Source organism: Auxenochlorella protothecoides, assembly GCF_000733215.1.
Source record: "Auxenochlorella protothecoides strain 0710 unplaced genomic scaffold scaffold90, whole genome shotgun sequence".
Taxonomy (NCBI): domain Eukaryota; kingdom Viridiplantae; phylum Chlorophyta; class Trebouxiophyceae; order Chlorellales; family Chlorellaceae; genus Auxenochlorella; species Auxenochlorella protothecoides.
The window spans coordinates 94,964-112,749 of record NW_011934476.1 but is presented as its reverse complement, the minus strand read 5'-3'; the positions used below and the strand labels follow the sequence as shown (position 1 = coordinate 112,749).

Below are 17,786 nucleotides of genomic sequence, written 5' to 3'. Positions count from 1 at the left end.
GTTATTTGCAGCCCCGAGATTCAAAGTCAGTGCCAGAGGCAGGCGCATTGCGATGCCGAGCTGGGGATCCCGCACACACATCGACGTCGCTTTAAGATTTGGGCAGGCGAAATTCCGTGTGCCGCTCTTCCATATCGCATCAGATCGTGTCCGAATTGGGCGCTTTGATATTCCAGGGCTGGGTGCACGGACCTCTTAGGGCCTGTGCAGTAGCGGTGCGACCTCGCTTTCTATCATGAGAACTACGGTGCCTTGGCACTCTCACGGCGCCATGCCGGCTTCTTAGGCTCCTCGCCTCAGAGCCAGCGGCCCCATCACAGCCCCACCATGGCAAGCACCCTACGCCTGCTCCGCTCCCGCGCCCTGGTGCCACGCCTGGCGGGTCCTGGGCCCGAAGCTAGTGCTGAGGTGCCCCTGCGGCGCTGCCTCACTGTCTGGGACCTCACCTTCCTGGGCATCGGGTCCATGGTGGGGGCTGGCATCTTTGTCATCACGGGCGTCGCAGCGGCGACAGTGGCAGGCACGGTCTGGGGTGTGGGAGAGGAATGCGAGCGATTGGTGCCCACGTACTAGACCTTCCTAGGTAGCACTGTGTGGGTTGGTGGCCAATGCATGGCTGTGTTGAGCTTCCAGTCCTATGGCATCTCCTCTCCAACCGCGACGTGCACAGGGCCAGCCATCATCCTGTCCTACGTGCTCGCCGCACTGGCCGCTGGTCTCTCGGCGCTCAACTATGCCGAGTTGGCTGCCAGCATGCCAGGTAGAAGGGGTTGGGGGTGTAATTTGCGATGCACAACTCGCACTGCTATATTTTTGGGGTTATGCAAGGTTTCGCGAAGTATTCAGTACTGTGCACCAGGCAAAAGGCTGACCAAGAAACTCATGACATGCTGAGGGTGCCCCGAAACTACTATCATGCAATGTGCAGGCAGCCCCCCTCAATTTTTTCAACATTCCAAAACCACCGTGCAGTGGCTGGCAGCGCCTTTGACTACACGTACGTCGTGTTTGGGGAGGGCCCCGCCTGGTCAGTGGGCTGGAGCATGGTACTGGAGACTGTGCTTTCCTCGGCGGCCGTGGCACGGGGCCTGTCCGGATACGCCGCCACCCTGGCGGGGGCCGACGCCAGGGCGCTGCTGATCAGCATCCCCGCACTCGGCCTGGAGCTGGACCCCCTGGCCGCCGGGCTGGTGCTCGCGCTCTCCGGCCTGCTCATCTGGAGCGTGAAGCAGGGGATGCTTTTCAACCGAGGTGGGTAGGGAGGGGGGTGGGGAAGGGGGGAGCAATACTCTGCACAGCAGCGGCGCCACTTGCCGAGCCATCGATGATGCGCAGTCACTCCACAGCCGGCAGCAAATGCCTGCCACTTGACGTCCGCCAACCCCCCAATTCCTCCCTTCCTGACCCCGCCGCACGCAGTGGTGTCTATCGCCAAGCTCGCCGCCATCGCGCTGGTGCTGGGCATGGGCCTGCCCCGCGCCTCGCTCGCCAACCTTACGCCCTTTGCCCCGGAGGGCGTGCGCGGCGTCTTCTCCGGGGCCAGCCTGGTCTTTTTCTCCTACGTCGGCTTCGAGATGGTGGCCAACGCCGCCGAGGAGGTGGGGAGGCGGGGCGAGGCTCGGTCCTGTGCTGCGGGGCGATGCACGGGCAGCAACACCACAGCCGCAGCTGGGCAGGGCGTGTCGTCACCCGCATCAGCCCATCTCCTCATCATACTTGCCGTGCACCCTTGAAGAGCACCCCCTCTCCCCCATCCAAGAACTGCACCCCCCAGCATTTCAAAGCCCATCGCCCCCTGTTACCCTCTCCCACCAGGCTCTGGAGCCCTCCCGGGACCTGCCCCTGGCCATCCTGGGGTCCCTGGGTCTAACAACCGCGCTGTATGTGGCCGCCAGCGCCTGCATCGTGGCGCTGGTGCCGCGCGGCAAGATCGACACCCACGCCGCCTTCTCCGTCGCCTTCACGTCCGCCGGACTGGAGTGGGTGGCGCGTGCCGTCTCCGCGGGCGCACTGGCAGGTGAGGGGTGTAATCTACCCAAGGATGTGTATGTGCGGGCGGACGAAGCTGCTGAGGAGTAGGGACGAGGAGGTCATCAGTGCCTTGCGTGCTTGCCGTGCAGGCCTTGGGAACACCCCCGGGCACAGGCAGGCAAATGGCCCAGTAAGAGAGCTCCTTGGATGTCCCTCTCGCGACCCGCACCTGCGTTCCTTGCTCTGACGCCTTGGACCGCCACACCCTCCCCCCCAGAATTTCGACCTCCAAACTCCCTCCGCCATACCCCAGGCATCATCACCTCCTGCCTCTGCGGCCTGCTGGCGGGCGCCAGGGTGCTGGTGACCCTGGGTCGCGCTTTCCTGCTGCCCCACGCGCTGGCGCGTGTGCACCCGGGCCGGCAGACCCCCGTGGCCGCCAGCCTGGCGGCCGCCGCGCTGGCGGGCACGCTGAGCCTGCTCATGGACATCGGCATCCTGGCGGAGGTGGTATCGGCCGGCACGCTGCATGTCTTCCTCCTGGTCTGCATGGCGGTTCTGCACCGCCGCTACCGCGCCAGCGGCCACGGCCGCGCTGCGCTGCGCGTCGTGGGAGGCCTGTGCTTGTTGTCCCTGGGTGAGCAGATGTTGGTTGAAGGGAAGCGGTCGGGACATGGGGACCTCTGCTTGTTATTGTCCTTGCCTCAAGTGGGACCGGGAGTGAGGTCTCATGCGAGGTGCAGTGGGGCAGCCGACTTCTACCCGCCCTCAAAACCCCACCACGTCCTCGCCCATCTCCAAAGGCGCGAGCCTGGCCTTCCGCTTCGGCGCGCCCCTCGCCGTCCTGGTCGTCCTGGCCGCGCTGTGGGCGCTGGGCGCGGCCTCGCTCTGCTTCATCCCGCGTGCGCAGCAGGTGACCACCTTCCAGAAGAGTTTCTCCGTGCCCCTGTTCCCCATCACGCCCGCCCTGGGCCTGCTGGTGAACATCCACCTCTTCTGCAGCCTGGGCGTGGCCACCCAGGCCTGCTTTGGGGCTTGGACAGCGCTCGGCGCGCTCATCTACTGCCTGTACGGCGTGCATGCGGCTGCGGCGGCCGAGGAGGCGGGCGAGGCCCCCTTGACGAGGTAGGAGATTGTGGTGCAACTGCAAATAGACGTCAGGAGCCTTGGGACGCTGAGGGTGAAAGGCAGACAGGGTTATCCCCCCGTCCGCATGTGGCTGCTGGTTGCTTCTTTGAATTACAGTCAGGCTAACAAGCCCCTTCCCTCGTTCTCAAAGCAGGCATGAGTCGGACTTTGGCGACCGACTGGTTCCAATGGCGCGCCTGGATGGCAGCTCTGAGGTCGTCAAAGGACAGGCGAGTCGCCTGCCCCAGTAGCTGGATGTCAATGTCCATGCTAACAATGTGGCTAACAATGGCAATGTGAACCCTGCCGAGCTTGACGGGTATCAGCAGGTAGCTGACAACTCATTTTTGACAAAGTTTACATGTTGAAGACTCGATGGAGTCAAGGGCATCGGAAAGATCGCTCACAATTGGAAATTCATGTGTTGCTTGCTGTTGGCGACCGTGGCTGCCACAACTTCGACCCAGGCTCGAGGGGCTTCATGTGCATTCGAAAATTCTCCCATGCCAGGCTGAGCGAGCGCCTCAAATAAAGCATTTCATGCCTCATGCCCCAAGCAATGTCTCTTTCATGACGCATTGACTTGCTGTATGGCCTCCTGAGAGCATCGCTACTCGAGTATCATACCCCACCTAGTGCTTGACATCAAACTCCGTACTCGACCCGCGATGGCACCGCAGGCAATGGCTGTGCAACAAGCACAGATTTCAGCCCAGGAGTCGCTCCAACTGGTGAGGATAGTCGGTCGGTATTATTCAGAGCAGCAGTGATGATCGGAACTGTATGACAAGGAGGATGTTCCTTCATGAAACTTAGTTCGGCTGCTTCACGACCCGAGCATTACCCTCCACCCACTACCTCTGCGCAGGTGCAATGCCTCTTGAAAGTGGTGAGGTGATGTTGTCATGATTTTCCCTTGTAATGATCCGAAGTGGTATCGCTAGGTGTCCCGATCCCTGGACATATACCAGTCGATTCTGTATACTCCCCTCCCAACGCAGTCCATCTACCACGTGTCCTACCTCCGTGGCTTGCTGCCGGACCACGTCTTCCAGGGCGTGGACCTGCAGCACCTCGACGGTGAGGGTGATCTTATTTGGCTGCTGGTCTGCTCAGGGCGCTACACTCCACACCATCAGCGAGCCAGACAGCATTCCCCCTCTATAACGCCACATTGGATGCCCAATTGTTCACAGGGATGAATTTGAAGATGCTCCTTCCACCTCCGGAAGATCCTTCCCAAGCAATGAAGCCTGGGAGCGAGGTATCTTCGACGCAAGAGGCCCAGCGTCTGGCTGCCTGGGTCGAAAACGGTGCGTGGGAGTGTCCCAAGGGTTCCAGGGCCGGGCATGCCAGGGCATTGTAGACTGTTTGGCTCGCATATTTCACTCGTCACTGTACTACACCGCACAGGCATGGCAGATGCACTGGAGAAGGGCTACCTTCACAAGTGCCTGTTTGGATTTGCTGCTGATGTCGACGCGCAGCAGCTGCTGGAGCAGGTGACGCTGTGCAGCTCGGCTCTTGGATGAATCTGACATTGTGCTTGAGATTTCGCTGGAGCCCCGCACACCACTCCCACTCTTGTAAATGTGTTGGTTCCAAACGCACCGATCCCACTCCACCATTCACACTCACCTGCAGTATGTGTTCACCTTCTCGTATGACCCAGACGGCTGCATCCACATGTCTCTGGCCGGAAAAGGAAAGAAATTTGCCAGCCGGCACGGTGCAGCTGGCGTCGAGAGCGTGAAGAAGCAGTGAGTTTGAGACTGGTGCGAGCTGGTTACGAATCTGACATCGTGCCGAACTGCACCTCATGGTGTGCCAGGTGCCTGCTGTTCGAACTGCTGAGCTGGGTGACAAGACTGCAAGGTGACATGGCAGTTACTAGTGCATTGGCACCCCACCACAACCTTCAGGGTCTGTCGGCTGATGCGCATGCTGGTGGAGGTTTGCCACACGCTGGAGCCCGTGCCGGACGAGGTAAGGCATTCTCTTGCTGCATAGGCATGTCCATAGCCGAGAGCTGGGCGCCACTGCCATCGGAGATGGGTTGGGATCCAGCCTCCTCATTTGGATGCCCTACAGCCTGCACGCAGAATCTTATCAACCCCCTTCTGGCACTCAATACTGCAGCGGTACCTCTTCATCAAGCTCACGTACGTGGAGGGCACCCCCGCCGACTATGAGCCTCCCATGTTTGAACCTGCAGCGCACAGGGCAACCGGCTGCTTCCCCCGCAAACCCTTCAACATGTGCGCGCGAGCTAGTACTTTAGATCTCGCTGAGCGTCAGATGAGGAGGGGCAGAGTGCTGCCCAGGGTGTGCCATTTACCTGTGGGCAGTCTTGACAGCCGCTGCACCTCCTGCCATGCATCGCATGTCCTTCCTGACACCCCAACCCTCCTGACCCTTTCCATCCCTTGTCCCCACCCACCAGATGCGTGGGTGCTGTGGACAGCAACTACCATGCAGTCACGCTCCAGGTCAAGTCCGTCCTAGACTCCCTGGCCGATGGGGTCAGCGAGGGAAACGCGGTGGCCGACGACCAAAGCGTCCAGGCGTCCGAAGCCATGACCGGCAAACCGAAGGAGGGACGCACAGATGCGGTGCGTGAGATGGCATCCAGCTTGCAATTGAGTTTCGAAGGGTGTGGGGGATCCTTGGCCTGCATGGGAGCAGACAGCGAGGGAGGCCCCTGAAAGGCGTCTCAATTCTCCTTTGTGGGAGTTGGAATCGCGCATGCAGCACCAGCTGGAAGCTTTCGCAACAGTCTGCAGGAGTAAAATCCTGCAGAAGCTTACTAGGATAATTCTTTCTGTGTGCAGGGAGGGCGAGTGGGAGGAAGTGACAGCAACTGCCCGAGCCAGGCTGGCGGCGAGGGTGAGCAGCCTTCCAGCTGGGTATATTACCATCTTCGCTGCATACCTCTCGTGAGGTTGCGTTGCACTGTGGGAAAGTGCTCAGGATGCCCTCTGAAAAGGCAACGGCCAACAATCCCTTGTAAACCCACAGATCTGGAGCGTCTGCGCATCTGGGTGAAGAGTCGGAAGAAGGTGGGTGGTGGGGTCACCTGAAGGGGGTCTTAATTGGCACCTTCCTGGGTGGCTGCAAGTGCTCTCTGAGCGGCTGCTCCTGACGCGTTGGGTCATCCACCACACTGCAAAGGACCTCTTATGCAAGGCAGACTCCTCACATTCAGTCTCTTCATCCAAAACAGTTCTCTGTGGCAGAAGTTGTGCCGCACTTCCTGGACCTGCCATCTCAGCAGCTCGTCAACAACTGTCAACAGCTTGTGGAAGGTCTGGGATTCTCTGGTCGGATGCCCGGCTATCTGTCACCTATACATGGCTGAGCCAGGACCCACACACAACCCTCTAATCCCAATTATACGAGCATTTCCTCCAACCCCCCCTTACAGAGGGTTTGTTGGCTGCTGCAGGGAGGCAGGCTTTTGCTGTGAAAAGCTCTGGGCAGGGCGCCGCCCTCGATGACGCCCACCTGCTGCTGGATGGGATCGGGGCTCTGAGCGTGGAGCCTGCAGGTATGGAAGCCATGACCTGTGTGCAAGGGGGATTATGAGCAGGTTTCGTAAGATGAAGTTCTAAACACTGTGCTGCCCTTGGTATGTACCCTCAGGCGAGCTGGGGCAATCCTGCAAGCGTGCCGCCGAGGACTCCTGTGCGGGCGGGATCCACTCCCCTCCAGGTTCCCTGCAGACCCAGGTGAAGCTGAGAACAATGAAACTGAGGAGCTTGCAATGGATCAATGTCATGATCACCAAGTCCGCGTGACTCAATACGGCTACCATTGCAACCCCTCCATGCACACAGTCCCTGACGATCATGCCCAAAGGGAGCCGAGTTCTGGCTGACGCCGGCACCGGCATGGACCCACCGCCGCCGACCTACTGGCCTGAGAGCCAGGTGTCTGACGGGCGCGGAGGGCAGGGCGGGGGCAAGAAGGTGAGCATCGTGCACGATCCCATCCGTCAGACCAAGCGACGCAGGGTGGCGCCGGCGGCCGGTGCGGCATGCACCGATGAGGGCAGGATGCCCGCACCGCTGCCCCCACGTGGTCCAGCTGGAGGGATGAGGACACGTGGCACACGTGTAAAGCCATCCTATGGCAAGCTGGGCCTGGTAGCGCCCGTGTGATGGGGCACAGGCGAGGCAGGAATGAATCTGGAGTGGACTGTGAACTGTCCCAGGAGGTGGCCGCACCCTGCGCCATACGTTACCCTGACCGGAAGGAATGTCTGACACAGGAACACATGAATGTGAATACTGCCAATGCAACCGCCAGAATGCCCCCCATGTAATGTAAGTGCGTAAGCCATGTCCAAACCCAACTTGGCGCCCTCGACACCCCATGCGAGTGACCACGATCTCCATCGCACAAAAATTCACGAGCCAGGGGCATGCATCCATTTGCAGGGCTCCGCAGAACTAACAGGAAATTATACAGATAAAGCATTGGAATGAGCTGACGACGCTGCGCACAACCCGCTGCTGCTGGCAGTGCGAGCCAGCTGGCGTACTCGCGGTCGCCTTGCCCGACACATCTGGCAGGTCGAACACAGCTGTCCGATGACGGTGGCTTATGCCGATACCCCCATTGCGGAATGGAAACGCAAGGAGCTGCGAGCACACAGGCGGAAGGTGTGGAGGGGCATGCACCAGCAGGGCGGGCTCCCCATGTTTGCATGGATGTGCCCCAGCCGTTGACCCCTCGAACATCCCCCGACACCACGTCAAGGTCTTCTGCGTTGGATGGAATGAGGACGGCAGGAGGCTGGCCACGGGCTCCCATGACGAGACCATGCGCGTGTGGAGCTGCGACGAGGCTGGCATCGTGAGCTGGGGTCCGTGCCGTGCGGCTGAGCGGCGCCAGGGGTGTGAAGCATGCCCTTGCTGCCGGCCCGGTGCGGAGTGTGAACACACGCTGCACACAGGTTCCTGTCCAGGGCCGCATGGCTGCACACCCACCGCTCCGCTGCCCCTCCCCCACCCATCCACAGTTCAAGCAGGAGATGGAGATGAGGGGGCACCAGGACGCCGTCTCCCGCCTGGCCTGGCACCCCACACACCCAGACAAGCTCGCGTCCCTGGGCCAGCTCACTGAGCAGTCGGTCAGGTGTGCTGGGCTGTGCGTTGCCAGGATTACAATGAGAGAGCGGAAACGCGGGCTGCCCTTGCGTGCCTGGCTGCAGGCTTGGTCCCTGTCTGCGTGGAGGTGATTTACCCTCCTCCAACCCTTGACTGCCTCCTGGCTCCAACCAACCCTGGCTCCCTCAAGCGCGCAGGTTTTGGGACACGAGGAGCGGCAAGAACACGGCCACCCTGCCCACGCCCGGGATCAACCTGTCCCTCGTCTGGTCGCCGGATGCCCAGTACATGGCTGTGGTGCGAAGGGGTAGAGCACTGGATGTGTGGGGCTCGAAAGTCCTGAGTAAGACTTAAATACAGACAGGAGAGGGGCGTTTGCGGGGATGAGCGACCTTATTGCATGGGGGGCCGGGATGGGGCACCATCCAGTTACCTCCCCTTGCATCATGCCACGCTGCACCAACAGAACAATCTAGACGATGTGGTCAGCATCCTGGATGTCAGACGGATGAAGGTGGTCAGCAAGCACAACTTCAAGCAGCAGGCAAGCATGAAGTCGTTGGGCATAGAATGTGTGTGTGGGTTTGCAACTGCGGTGTTGTTTTGAGTGCATGGATGGATGTGTGCAAGGAGTGCAGGGTGCGATGGGCTTCATTGGGACCTTGCAGCCCCAGCGTGGCGGGGATCAGCATGATGTAGCAGCGGCTGGTCCCCTACACCCTCCCCCAGTGCAGGGCATGATCAACCCCAGACCCTCCCCACGCAGATATTCGAGATTGCCTTCAGCAAGGACTCCAAGCACTTTTACCTCGCGACCGACGCTGGGGAGGTCGAGGTGAGAGCGGCTGCGGCTTGGCTGCACCTGGGCGCACCGCCCTGCCTGTGCTTGGGATGTGGTGGCTGTGGTGAAATGGGCTTTTGCTGTGACAAGGCTGGGCTGTGGTGTATGCTGCGCCTGCGTGCGGCATTCCTTCGTGCCTGTCCACTGGATCTGCAACCTGATCCCCCAAGCCGCATGCAGGTGCTGAGCTTCCCAGACTTCAAGCCGGAGAGGACTATGAAGGGCCACGTCTCCCGGGTCTCCTGCATGGGCTTTGACCCTGGGCACACGCGCATGGCCAGCGGGGGAATGGACACGGTCACCAGCCTCTGGGATCTGGAGGAGGGCATCTGCACACAGACGTTCTACGACTTGGACCAAGCCATACGTGGCGTTGGGTGGGTTGTGATGGGTGGGAAGGGGTGGTCTCGGTTCTCACCCCTCTGAATGGACTCGAATCTGCGCTGGCATCGATGCTGCTGTGAGCGGGCTGCTACCATGAGGTGCTGATCGACTGTCAAGTGCTGCAGGCAGACAGTTTCCGGAAACCCAGCTGCTGTCGCTTCACACTCTGGAATGCATCTGAATCTTTCATGGTGCTTTGGATTGCACATACTCTGGACTCTGATCACCTCCTCTCACTCTGGCCCTTTCCGCACAGGTTCAGTCACGATGGCCAGTACCTGGCCATTGTGAGCGAGGAGCCTGCTTTGGAGGTGGTGAACCTGAGGACAGGGGCCAACCTGGGGAAGCAGGTGCTGCGTACCTGCCCCGTGGACGTGGCCTGGAACCCGAGGAGGCACATCCTTGCTTTCCCGGGGGCCTCGGAGCGGGACGGGAGTGGCGCGGAGCATGGGCTGGTGGAGCTGAGATACTTGCCGGAGCAGGGTCAATCCTGATCGATCTGTACAACGCTCAATCGCACACGACGTCATTCCAAGGGAAATGAGCTTGAACAGGGCTCCCAGTCTCCGTGCGCACGTTCAGGCCGTCGAATGCCATCATGTGGAGCAGCGGGCACGGAGTACTCGCGCGAGCCCCAGGTTCTGCCTGGGTCTCGCGAGCCGCCGATCTCTGGCCAGCGCAACTTCCCTGCCGCTGGGCCGACAAACGATGGTATTCATCTCGTCGCGGACCAGATCCACGCTTCGTCCGATCACAATGTCGCGATTCAGCTCCAGAAGCACCGCACAAGATGTTGTGCGCGGCGTAGACCTCACCGGCAAGGTCGCGGTCGTGACGGGGGGTAACGCCGGTATAGGCGTTGAAACCGTGCGTGCGTTGGCAGGAGCCGGCGCAGATGTCGTATTCACGTCAAGGAATGTGGAGGCGGGCAATAAAGTTGTCGATCGGCTGCAGGCGGAAGGAGTGAAGGTGGGGAGTGGTCGTATTGATCACTGATTGTTGCCGACATTGTAGGGGTGACCTTGCTACAGTAATCTCCAGCCCCTGTTCCTGCCCCATTCTGCAAACCATTTCAAGTCTCCTGCCAGGGTAAGCTCACGGTAAAGCAGCTAGACCTGGCCTCCCTGAATGACATCCAGTCGAGGGTGGAGGCCATCCAAGCCGCAGCACCTGTCATTGACTACCTGATCCTCAACGCTGGGGTGCTGAGCGGCCCCGCAAAGACAAAGGAAGGGTTTGAAATGTCCATTGGCACTAATCATATTGGGCACTTTCACTTCACCAAGTGTCTCCTCCCAAAATTGAAGAAGCAGGTGGGCTCGGGTGAAAGTTGGTCTGGTGGGGGCCTCCGTTGACGGCGGAGTTTCTGGAGCGGTGGGGGCATACGCCACCAGGCAGTGGGCAAGGGTCAAGCACCTTGCTTCCTTGCCGCGGCTGGCCACAAATCATGCGCCCTGATTTATCCATGCACAACCATTCCAGGGTCGCCCAGCACGTGTGGTGGTGCTTTCTTCCCGTGCTCACTTTGGTGCCCGTGATCTGCCGATGGATGACCTGAACTGGGAGCGCCGCAGATATAGCGCCTGGCCTGCCTACAACGCCTCCAAGCTCTGCAACCTGCTGTTTGCCAAGGAGCTGGCGCGCAGGACTAGAGAGGCGGGCGATGACATCGAGGTCTTTGCATTGCACCCTGGTGTCATCGGCACGAGCCTCTTCAGTGGGGAGTCATTGTCCAACTTTGCGGTGCGCATTGCCAAGGCCATCCCCTTCTTTCCGCTGCTGAAGTCCCCCGAGCAGGTGAGAGGAAGGTTGTCCAGGCGGAGTGGGAATGAGCACAGTGTGATTTATATTGTCAAGGGAACCACCGCGCTGCATGTCTCAGGGCTGGCCCTCGAGGGTGTCGCTGTCCTCGCCCTTGCGGGACCGCTCTGGCTTGCCTCCAAGCCATCCAGACTGACGTGCAATCTTCAATCCCCACCAGGGAGCTGCAACAAGTGTCTATGCTGCCACATCCCCTGAGCTCAACGGCCAGAGCGGAGCCTACCTGTCCGATTGCAAGGTGACAGGGACGAGTGTGCTAGGCCAGGATGCCAACCTGGCAAAGCAGCTGTGGGAGAAGACAGAAGAGATGATTGCTGGCGCCCTCCGTTCCTGATTTGGGCATCCTATTTATATGAGTCTCGGACAACCTCGGGCCATGTTTGGACCTAGTGAATGTAATCACTTGCAGATCCCTCAAGGGTGACAGGGGGGGGGGTGACAAACTATCAAGCCGCTCGTTTGTCCCGGAGATTCGCCGATTTGAAACCTAGGAAATCGAGACGCTCAGAGCACAACAGCCTGGCCCGGAGATGTTGATCTTGCAGATGTAGAGTTGACATTGCAATATTCTCGTTGAAATCTCAGGATTAACGCAGTAGTTCCTCAGTCGCAGGCGGCAGAGGTGGCGCCATGTCTTCCCAGTTCCAGTTCCTTGCGAGCAGTCCCACAAAGCAGGGTTGGCAGCCTCCGAGCGATGCCCTCACCCCCGCATCTGATCTCATCCAGGCATGGGGCACCAAAGAAAGTCGAGGCGCCGACTCTATCCTCTCCACTCCCGGCGAGCAAGTGCTCAGCGCCAAGGTATCGGCATGTCGGGTGGCGATGGGCTTGAAGTGTTGCACGTGTCTCTGCTGGGCATGGGTGTGGCAAGGGAATTGTGCTCTTCTCCAAAGTTTCGCTCCCATTCAACCTAAGCCCAGCTCCTCCCTGTTCCCTCCAGACACTGTTCTCTTCTCCTCAGCCCACTCCGAGCGGATGTGACCGCGAGGAAGCTCTGAGGTCTGTGGAGGCCAAGTTGGAGGCCAAGCTGGCTGCTGAAACCCAGGAACATGCATCAGGTATGCTCATGGGCACATGGAAGGCCTTCTGCTGTTGTTTCCATACATTGAAATATGCTCTGTTTCTAGGCCTAAGTGGGATAGGTAGGATGGCGTACGAATGGCACATGTGCATTGCACATTGCTGTTGCAGCACCTTCCCATACTACTCTGCCCCGTGCAGTGTCAAGCAAGCTGCAGTCTGGTGGTGCAGATCAGGTGACCTTGGGATGTCATGCGAGGCTCTTTGTGGCAACAGCGCGGGCATGCAGGCTCTTGGGGAGTCTGGGCAAGGGAGGTCTCAATTCGCAGCCACCCTGCATGACACGCCCAGCTACCCTTCACGATGCCCTGCCCACCTGCCACGACCACCGTGCAGTCGTCGACACTACAAGCAGAGGTGGAGAAGCGCGCCCAGCGCATGGCGCTGCTGCAGGCCAAGCTGCAGCGGACCCGCTTCACCCTGACGGAACTGCAGGCCTCCCAGCAGCGCCTCCGCACCTCCACCGACAAGGTGGAGAGCCTGAACGCGCAGCTCAACAAGGATGAGCGCTCCAAGGTGTGGGTTTTGCGGCCCTGGGAGGGCGGCCGCGGTCTGGCAGGTTGCTTGTATGAATTTGGGAGGGCGTTGTGCAGGACGGTACAGCAATGGGTGCTTCGCGGCATCTTGATATGCCTCTCTGTTGGGGACGGGATCAGACTGGTGGCAATTGCTGCCATCTTGCGCTGTACGAGTGGTGCTATCGCGGCTGCAAGGCATTGAGGCCACCCCCCCCCTGGAAAAATCCCTGCCCAGCACCGTTCGGCCCCACCCTCCCACCCAGCAGGCGAGGCGCGCTTCGCTGGGCGCCCTGCGCGGCGAGCTGAACGAAGCGCTGTCAGTGATGAATGCCGCCTCGCGGCGCGTGGAACAGATGGAGGCCATCACTGACATGCTGGTCAGCCAGCTGGCCGAGAGGGAGGCCCAGCTAGGCGAGGCGCAGGAGGCCGCACGCTGCGCTGAGTCGCAGCACGCCCAGGAGGTGGGGAGAGTGGCCTTGGGTGAGGCGGAATGAGGGGGGAGTTTTGCAGGGCGCCCCGTCCTTCCTGTGGGGCATGGGATGAGCGGCAGCACGCAACGACATTGCTGCCGCGGCCTCTCCCGCCCAACATCTAGTTCTCATCAACATTTAAATGCCCTGCCAACCCCTCCGCGCCCCCACGCAGGTGGCGGCCCTGACCGGCGAGCGTGAGGGGCTGATCGACCAGGTGGCCTCCTCCCAGGAGCGCCTGGCCGACCTCGAGGCCCGGGACGCAGAGCTGGGGTGGGTGATTGTCTTGTCTTACTGGAGGATGGGTCATGGTTGTGTTTGGGTCTGGCGGAGCCATGCACGGCAAGTGTGGGGATGCTTGCGCGCTTTGGGTGGCAGTCGACATCCAGGGGATGCAAACACTGAGTGGCCAGCAACCATCAAATCCATTCCTCCTTTCCACACAGGCTGAAACTGGACGAGGCGGCACGCCGCGCGGCCACACTGGGCGCGGCGTTGCGGGGCGCCGAGGCTGAGCGCGACGCCGCGGTGGCGCGCGAGCGGGAGGCCCTACGCGGCGCCATGGCCGAGGCACAGCAGGCGCAACACGACCTCGTGCTGCAGCTGCAGGCCAAGGAGGAGGCACTGGCGGCGGCGCTGGAGCAGGCCAAGGTGGGTGGTGGGGCAGGGTCGGGTTTGAGCGATGGTGCTGGCTCAGGGGAGATCAGACAGAGGGCGATCAGGCCTGCATGGAAGGCCAGGCAGAGGGCAGTCAGACCTGGCTGGCTGCCTGTGGGGTGTTGTCATGCCTGTCGGTGAGGCTGCCACCGAATGAGGCCTGCCTTTCCTGCACTCGTGGACTATCATGCCATCATTCACGCGCAGATGGGCACGCCCGTGGGTGAGGGCGCCAAAAAGGTGCTGCCCATGGCCTTCCAGCGCATCAAGTGCGTTCATTTGGAGAGCAGGGCGCCCGAGCGCCCTGGCGGCCTGGCCAATGTACTGTTGTGAGGTTGCCTGCCTGTGTATTGAAACCTCTGTGCAGCAACAGTGAAGCGATGTCGCCACTGGGTACATCTCCGCACTATGGTTCCCATCACAACGCCGCCCCCAAGTCATGCCCATCCGTCACCCGACCTGTGCAGGGCCACCCAGCAGCAGCTGGCGGAGGAGAAGGCGCAGCGCGAGGGCGCCGAGACGGCTGCCCAGCAGGCGCAGCGCGAGCGCGATGAAGCCATCAATACCCTGGAGAGCAAGGTGGGTGCGCGCCTGACTGGCGCCATTCCTGCTGGATTGCTTTGGCATGAGGGGTGGGGTGAATGCAGCGGTTAGAAACTTTTGTGGCTCGGGTTCCCTCCTGAGAGCATCAGCCCTGGCCATCACGGCGTCGCCTGGCTTCATCCTAATACGCCACCCCCCTTGATCATGTCATTCCCTGTCATCCCCTCCAGATCTCCGCCATGGACGCCGAGAGGCAGCGCCAGGTGGCAGAGAAGCACGCCTCCCTGGAGAGCATGGTGCGCGCCGCAGCCGCCGCCACCACGGAGGCGGCCATGAAGGCCGAGGCCCTCAAGAAGCTGGTGGGTGGAACAGAGGGGTTGTGCTGAAGGCGCTCGTCATGGAGTCATGACCTTGAGGATGAGGGGGGCGGCGTGTGTCGGGATGCAAGGTAGAGTCCACAGTCCTGAGGACCCGTCGTAGTGCATTGATGTCTGTTGGGGTGCCCCGCCCTCACCCCGTCGACCTGCCGACCCATAATTCCATTCCCAATTCCCCCCCTCCCTCCCCTCCCCCAGAGGATCGAGCAGGAGGCCCTGGAGGCTCGCCTGGCCGCCAGCGAGGGACATGGCGCGGAGGTCGCCGCCCGACTCGCGGCGCGCGACGCTGAGGTGGGGACCCTGTCACGCCAGGTGGCGGACCTGGAGGCGCTGTCCGCCCAGGCCGAGGCCGGCCTGCGCGGCCTGGGCGCCGAGCTGGCGGCCGCGCAGGGCCGGGCGGAGGCGGGTGCCGTCGCGGTCGACGCGCTGTCCACACGCCTGGCCGCGGCCGAGGCCGGCGCCGCCGACGCGGTGGCGGCCGCGCGGGGCGCCGCCGAGGCCCTGGAGGCCGCCCGGCGCGAGGGCGCCGACCTGCGCGACGAGCTCCGCGCCGAGCGCCGGGAGCGCGGCCTGCTGGCCGGCGAGCGCGACGAGCTGCAGCGAAGCGTGGACGCGCTGAAGGCCGAGCGCGCCTGCGCCATGGCGGAGGCCGCCGGCCTGCGCGCCGAGATCGACGCCGTGCGCGCCCAGCATGCCGCGGAGGCCGACCGCGCCGCGCTCGAGCTGGCGACCGCGCAGCGAGAGCACGAGGCCTCGCTGGCGGAGGCCGCCGCCGCGCGCTCCAGCGCGGCGGCCCTGGAGCGGCTGGTGCGGTGAATTGTTTTTGTTTAGGTTCCTGGGAGGGAAAGCGGCAGGGTCTAGAAGCTGAGGAAGATGGGAGCGGACACCCGGGCGCCCGGTGCACCTTGCATTCAGTGTCATGCTCTCACGCGCCAACCGCCCACCCCATCCTACCCACCACCCCCGCGCAGGTGTCCGAGCTGGAGGCCCGGGCGGGGAGCCTGGACGAGGAGCGGGCAGCGCTGGAGTCCCGGCTGGGCGAGACCGAGGGGCGGCTGGCCGAGGCACGTGCCCAGGGCACGCCGGCGGGCGAGGGAGCCAAGACGGTTTCGCGCCTGGCCCTGCAGCGCGTCCGCGACCTGCAGGAGGTGGAGGCTGGCTTGCGCGCGGAGCTGGCAGCCAAGGCCGCGGCGCTTGAGCAGCTGGAGGGCGAGCTGGCGCGCCTGCTTTGCGACACGCAGGCGCTGCAGGAGGCCGTGGCCGGCCTGGAGGCGGGCGTCGCCGAGGTGTGTTGGGGGTGCTTTGGGAGGCTGGGACTGGGGGTGCTTCGGTGTGTAAAGAAAGGTTTGCGGTCCGAGCTGTGGTGGGCGTGGAGGGGCGCGCGCTCGCTGGCCGGAGTGCATGGCTCGGGGATGCTTCAGAGGCGCAATCCTGAACTGCGGCCCCAGTCTGCATGGCACGGTGCCCCATGGCACGAGCCTGCTGCGCGCGGGTGGACGAACGGGAGCCGAAACATCCTGCCGATGTACACTGGACTGGCTGTACTCCCCCATCCATGTGCTCCTCCACACCAAAACCATGCCGTCCCCCCCTCCCCCTCCCCCCCCCAAAAAATAACCTGGCAGTCGGCGGCGGCCGTGACGAATCTGGAGCGGCGGCTGGAGGAGAGCGCCGCGCGCCGAGCGGAACTGGAGGCGGCGCTGGCCGCCGCGCGCGCCATGGCGACGGGCGAGGGCCATCGTGCCGACGCCGCGGCGGCCGAGATCGTGGCGCTGCGGTCCGAGCTGGCCGGCGCAGGTGGGGCCCTGGAGGCCGCACGCGCGGCGCACGCACGCGACCAGGAGGAAGGCGCGGCACGGTGCGAGGAGCTGGCCGCCCGCCTGGCCGAGGTACGGGAGGCCGGGCGGCAGCTGGCCGAGCTGAAGAGCGGGGCCGAGGCGCGCGCCGCGGCCCTGGAGTCGGAGCTGGAGGAGCTCAAGGTGATTGGGGGGTGTCGGAGGGGATGCCGTATGAGGGGTTGGGGGCGTCTCTTTGTAGGCGCTGACATGCTCGGTATGTATGCGGAGAGGGCGTTCTGGGTGGTCCCGCACTGGTCACATGGTGGCCTGGGGTTGAAGATCAGAGCAATGAGTGAACATGCTTGTGCGGGACCTGGTGGTGAGATTCGCCCCACCCAGACCCGGCACAAGCTCATACGTGCCCCGCATTTGCCTTCATACCTGCAGCAAGCTCCCCCTGCGGGCACGCCGGTGGGCAATGCCAGCAAGCAGGTGGTGCGCCTCAGCTTCGCCAAGATTCAGGAGATGCGGGAGCGCGAGGCGGAGCAGGGGGAGCGCGTGGCCGCGCTCGAGGTGGGAAACGCTGGTGGTGATCTGGCCCCATATCCCCGACGACGCATCCCAAACTCAGTTGCTGACTCAAGAGCTACCATTCCCGCCGACCACCCTCCACACCCATTGCACCCGTCCCCCTCAAACATCTCGACCCCTCGCGACAGGCTTCGCTGGAGGAGGCGCGGGCCAAGCTGGCGGAGGCGCAGGCCGCGCTGCAGACCAGGGAGACGGCGCTGCAGGCGCAGCTAGAGGGCAAGGACCAGGAGCTGGCCGCGGCGCGGACCTCGGCCGCCGCGGCCGCCGCGGCGCTGCATGCCCGGCTGGACGAGGCGCTAGCCGGGGCGCGCGTGGCGCAGGAGGCGCACGCCGCGGTTCAGGCCGAGCCGGAGGCCCACCTGCAGTCCAAGGCCGCGCTGCAGGCCGAAATAGAGAGCCTGAGGGACACGGTGGCGCACTTGGGCACCCTGTTTTACACCGCCGACGCGACGCTGGCGGCCCAGACCGCCGCCCAGGAGGTGTGTGTGTGTGTTTGGGGGGGGGGGGGGGGGGGGG

General features: G+C 62.7%; 4 protein-coding genes across 4 annotated transcripts in view; all 4 read left to right on the top strand.

Annotated features, from left to right (window-relative positions):
* Positions 1-327: 327 nt before the first annotated feature.
* On the top strand, positions 328-6,896 carry F751_6501 (putative amino acid permease YfnA; the record flags this gene model as incomplete). Its single annotated transcript, XM_011403729.1, has 16 exons — positions 328-532; positions 671-760; positions 973-1,251; positions 1,420-1,598; positions 1,816-2,017; positions 2,285-2,608; positions 2,775-3,096; positions 3,254-3,317; positions 4,101-4,179; positions 4,513-4,601; positions 4,744-4,859; positions 5,022-5,085; positions 5,239-5,357; positions 5,543-5,715; positions 6,118-6,158; positions 6,822-6,896. 16 exons carry the CDS (start codon positions 328-330, stop codon positions 6,894-6,896), a joined length of 2,421 nt encoding a protein of 806 aa, XP_011402031.1.
* Positions 6,897-7,691: 795 nt separating this feature from the next.
* Positions 7,692-9,929, top strand: F751_6500 (THO complex subunit 3; the record flags this gene model as incomplete). Its single annotated transcript, XM_011403728.1, has 8 exons — positions 7,692-7,763; positions 7,861-7,956; positions 8,123-8,238; positions 8,408-8,507; positions 8,677-8,784; positions 8,977-9,045; positions 9,232-9,428; positions 9,692-9,929. 8 exons carry the CDS (start codon positions 7,692-7,694, stop codon positions 9,927-9,929), a joined length of 996 nt encoding a protein of 331 aa, XP_011402030.1.
* Positions 9,930-10,191: 262 nt separating this feature from the next.
* Positions 10,192-11,590, top strand: F751_6499 (WW domain-containing oxidoreductase; the record flags this gene model as incomplete). The annotated part of the gene is made up of 4 exons (XM_011403727.1): positions 10,192-10,404; positions 10,524-10,748; positions 10,918-11,232; positions 11,417-11,590. The coding sequence occupies 4 exons, from the start codon at positions 10,192-10,194 to the stop codon at positions 11,588-11,590; spliced, it is 927 nt and encodes a 308-aa protein (XP_011402029.1).
* Positions 11,591-12,639: 1,049 nt separating this feature from the next.
* Positions 12,640-17,786, top strand: part of F751_6498 (hypothetical protein) — a gene marked incomplete at both ends in the record, with an annotated part of 9,092 nt that continues 3,945 nt past the window's right edge. The window contains 12 exons of the mRNA XM_011403726.1: positions 12,640-12,852; positions 13,121-13,315; positions 13,500-13,597; positions 13,771-13,975; positions 14,189-14,310; positions 14,449-14,560; positions 14,755-14,883; positions 15,100-15,708; positions 15,873-16,187; positions 16,527-16,880; positions 17,127-17,252; positions 17,399-17,749. Of these exons, the coding sequence (XP_011402028.1) occupies positions 12,640-12,852; positions 13,121-13,315; positions 13,500-13,597; positions 13,771-13,975; positions 14,189-14,310; positions 14,449-14,560; positions 14,755-14,883; positions 15,100-15,708; positions 15,873-16,187; positions 16,527-16,880; positions 17,127-17,252; positions 17,399-17,749 (2,829 nt within the window). The remainder of the gene's footprint in view (positions 12,853-13,120; positions 13,316-13,499; positions 13,598-13,770; positions 13,976-14,188; positions 14,311-14,448; positions 14,561-14,754; positions 14,884-15,099; positions 15,709-15,872; positions 16,188-16,526; positions 16,881-17,126; positions 17,253-17,398; positions 17,750-17,786) is intronic.